This window comes from Loa loa, assembly GCF_000183805.2.
Source record: "Loa loa unplaced genomic scaffold supercont3.165, whole genome shotgun sequence".
In the NCBI taxonomy this organism is placed as follows: Eukaryota; Metazoa; Nematoda; class Chromadorea; order Rhabditida; family Onchocercidae; genus Loa; species Loa loa.
The window spans coordinates 32144-34835 of NW_018108345.1; the positions used below are offsets into that span (position 1 = coordinate 32144).

At 25.0% G+C, this 2692-nt stretch overlaps 1 protein-coding gene across 1 annotated transcript in view; it reads left to right on the forward strand.

Moving 5' to 3' along the window:
• Positions 1–2482: 2482 nt before the first annotated feature.
• Positions 2483–2692, forward strand: part of LOAG_15427 (hypothetical protein) — a gene marked incomplete at both ends in the record, with an annotated part of 2632 nt that continues 2422 nt past the window's right edge. The window contains one exon of the mRNA XM_020448935.1: positions 2483–2489. Within this exon, the coding sequence (XP_020300951.1) occupies positions 2483–2489 (7 nt within the window). The remainder of the gene's footprint in view (positions 2490–2692) is intronic.

Consider the following 2692-nt stretch of genomic DNA (forward strand, 5'->3'; position numbering starts at 1 on the left):
ACCTACCCTACCACCACACACACACATATATATATATATATATATATATATCCCACTTATTGAAATGAGTGCCAACAGTTCGATTCTTGCCAATATAGATACAGAATTGCCCAAAGTTATGCTTATGTTTGGTTTTACGCTTTTTGTGAATTGAGAGCCGTTTTGAATACAAATTTTTTTTCAACTTATGTTTTGCATCTGCGTCAAGTCGAAGGGTTAATGGGAGGTGACAGGATGTTTTTCGAATAAATTGACAGATCATGGGAGAACTGCTTAACATGGTGCTTGATTTGGGAACTCTTCATATGCAGTAGTTATACATAACTTCTAGTATTACTGCCATTCCCATGAATTATTTCTGTCACTATTATCATCATACTATTTAAGAATAATTCTCGGTATTCATTTTAACGGGACGACGCTATTCACGACGTAACTACATAATGATTAGGATAAATATTAAAATGTGCCACTAGATAAAACACTAACAATATCATTGTAAAATGTCTAGATTAAGTAAAGTACAAATATTATTTTTAGGATGTTGAATATTACGAATGAAATAAATGCTTTCGAAACCGTATCGGATCGTCAAATATTTGAATAGTGTTAGCTAAGTTATGATAGGGAGGGAAAGTTTTTTTTTTTCACTTAATTTGATAAATGAATAGATTATATAATTCCATTAAAAGGATAGGATTTTATTACTTAAAAAAATATTGTTAACTAGAAAAGATACGACAATATGAAAATTACGATAAACTTTCCAATTTTTTGAATAATTTTACGAGTATTTTGTCATAGATGTTATAATCCTTATAATAGTATAATGTTTCTAATAATTTCCTTCTTTATTCAAAACAAATATTTAGGATTATTAATCAAATTATTATTCGTATGGTAACATTAACAGAGGGAAAAAAAAAGAAAGCAAGAATATATTGGATAAGATAATGAGCAGATGATTTAATCGTTGAACTAATCATGCCATTATTGGATTATGAATATTACCTTAAAATATCCATTCATTTGTATATGATTCAAATATATAAATATTATTGTCGTATAAAATAATGTATTATTATCACTTCGTGATAAGCTTGATATTAAGATAGCGATATTTGTAATCTTATGTATATATATATATATATTTGATAACAAATTAAAAAATTTGGATTGAGGATAATAACATATATTTAGGAAAAAAAAGTCTTCATTACTTGACCGGAGACTATTTTGATTTTTTTTTTATTTGTAGCAGAATCATAGGATGTAAAAATAAAATTTTTTTTTTAATTTAGAAATAGATTTTAATCAGAGTTTTTTTTAGTTTATCAGACATTAGTAAGAACAACCTCTACCTGTCGTACCATTATCCTCCCAGATCAATATTTTAGTTCTCGAGAATTACCGATTGAGAATCATTGATTTGAGTGAACAATGAAATGATATCGAAAGAATGGAAGAGATGAAAAAATTTTTATTACATATTTCTTTTAGTTTCATAAAAAATAAATAAATGTAAAGGATATTAATTTTAGCATATAAAATTTATGATCAAATTATTGTGAATTTGGAATTTTTTGATGAATATATTATTCATTGAGGATTAAATTCTTCAATATCGCATATCTTTTATTGTATTTATACAATCATATATGATAGCAATTGTTATGGATTGATAAGATGATGCAAAAGCTATCAAAATTAAGTAAAATACAAAATTAAGAAAGATGAAAAAAATGATCAGAACTGAGAGAAATGTAAAATTAATTAAAATTAAAGGGGATGCAAAATTAATCGAAACTAAGAAAAAATGTAAAATATCAAGACTGAGAAAAATGCAAAATATCAAGACTGAGAAAAATGCAAAATATCAAGACTGAGAAAAATGCAAAATATCAAGACTGAGAAAAATGCAAAATATCAAGACTGAGAAAAATGCAAAATTAATCAGAACTAAGAAAAATGCAAAAATATCAAAATTAAGGAAAATGCGAAATTAATATAATTATCGAAGTGCATTAATTCGATTATATATATATATATAATTGAATATAATTACATTGCATGCAATTCCTATTATAAATACGTTGTGAATATTATAGATTGATTTGTGTATTTACAATTGTTATACGACTTACAGTCATTATTTAATATTGTTACATATTAGAAATGATTAATATGAAATGATAAATGTGAAAGGGTAAACATGAAATGATAAATGTGAAGTGATAAATATGAAATGAAAAATATGAAATAGTAAATATGAAATGACAAATATGAAATGGTAAACATGAAATGATAAATATGAAATGATAAATATAAAATGATCGATACAAGTGATAAACACAAAATGGTAAATATGAAATGGTAAATATGAATTAATAAATATGAAGTGATAAATATGAAATGACAAATGTAAAATGATAAATATTAAGTGATAAACGTGAAGTGATAAACATGAAGTGATAAGTATGAAATGACAAGTGTGAAATGATAAAATAAAGTGATAAACGTGAAGTGATAAACATGAAGTGATAAGTATGAAATGACAAATGTGACAGGAATTTTCTATCCAATTATTATACATCACATATTTTCCTTCTCAACAATATTCTGCAAAAATTGCCATTCCTGGAAGGACAATAAAATGACAAATATGATAAATTATGAGGAAAAAAAAGGGAAG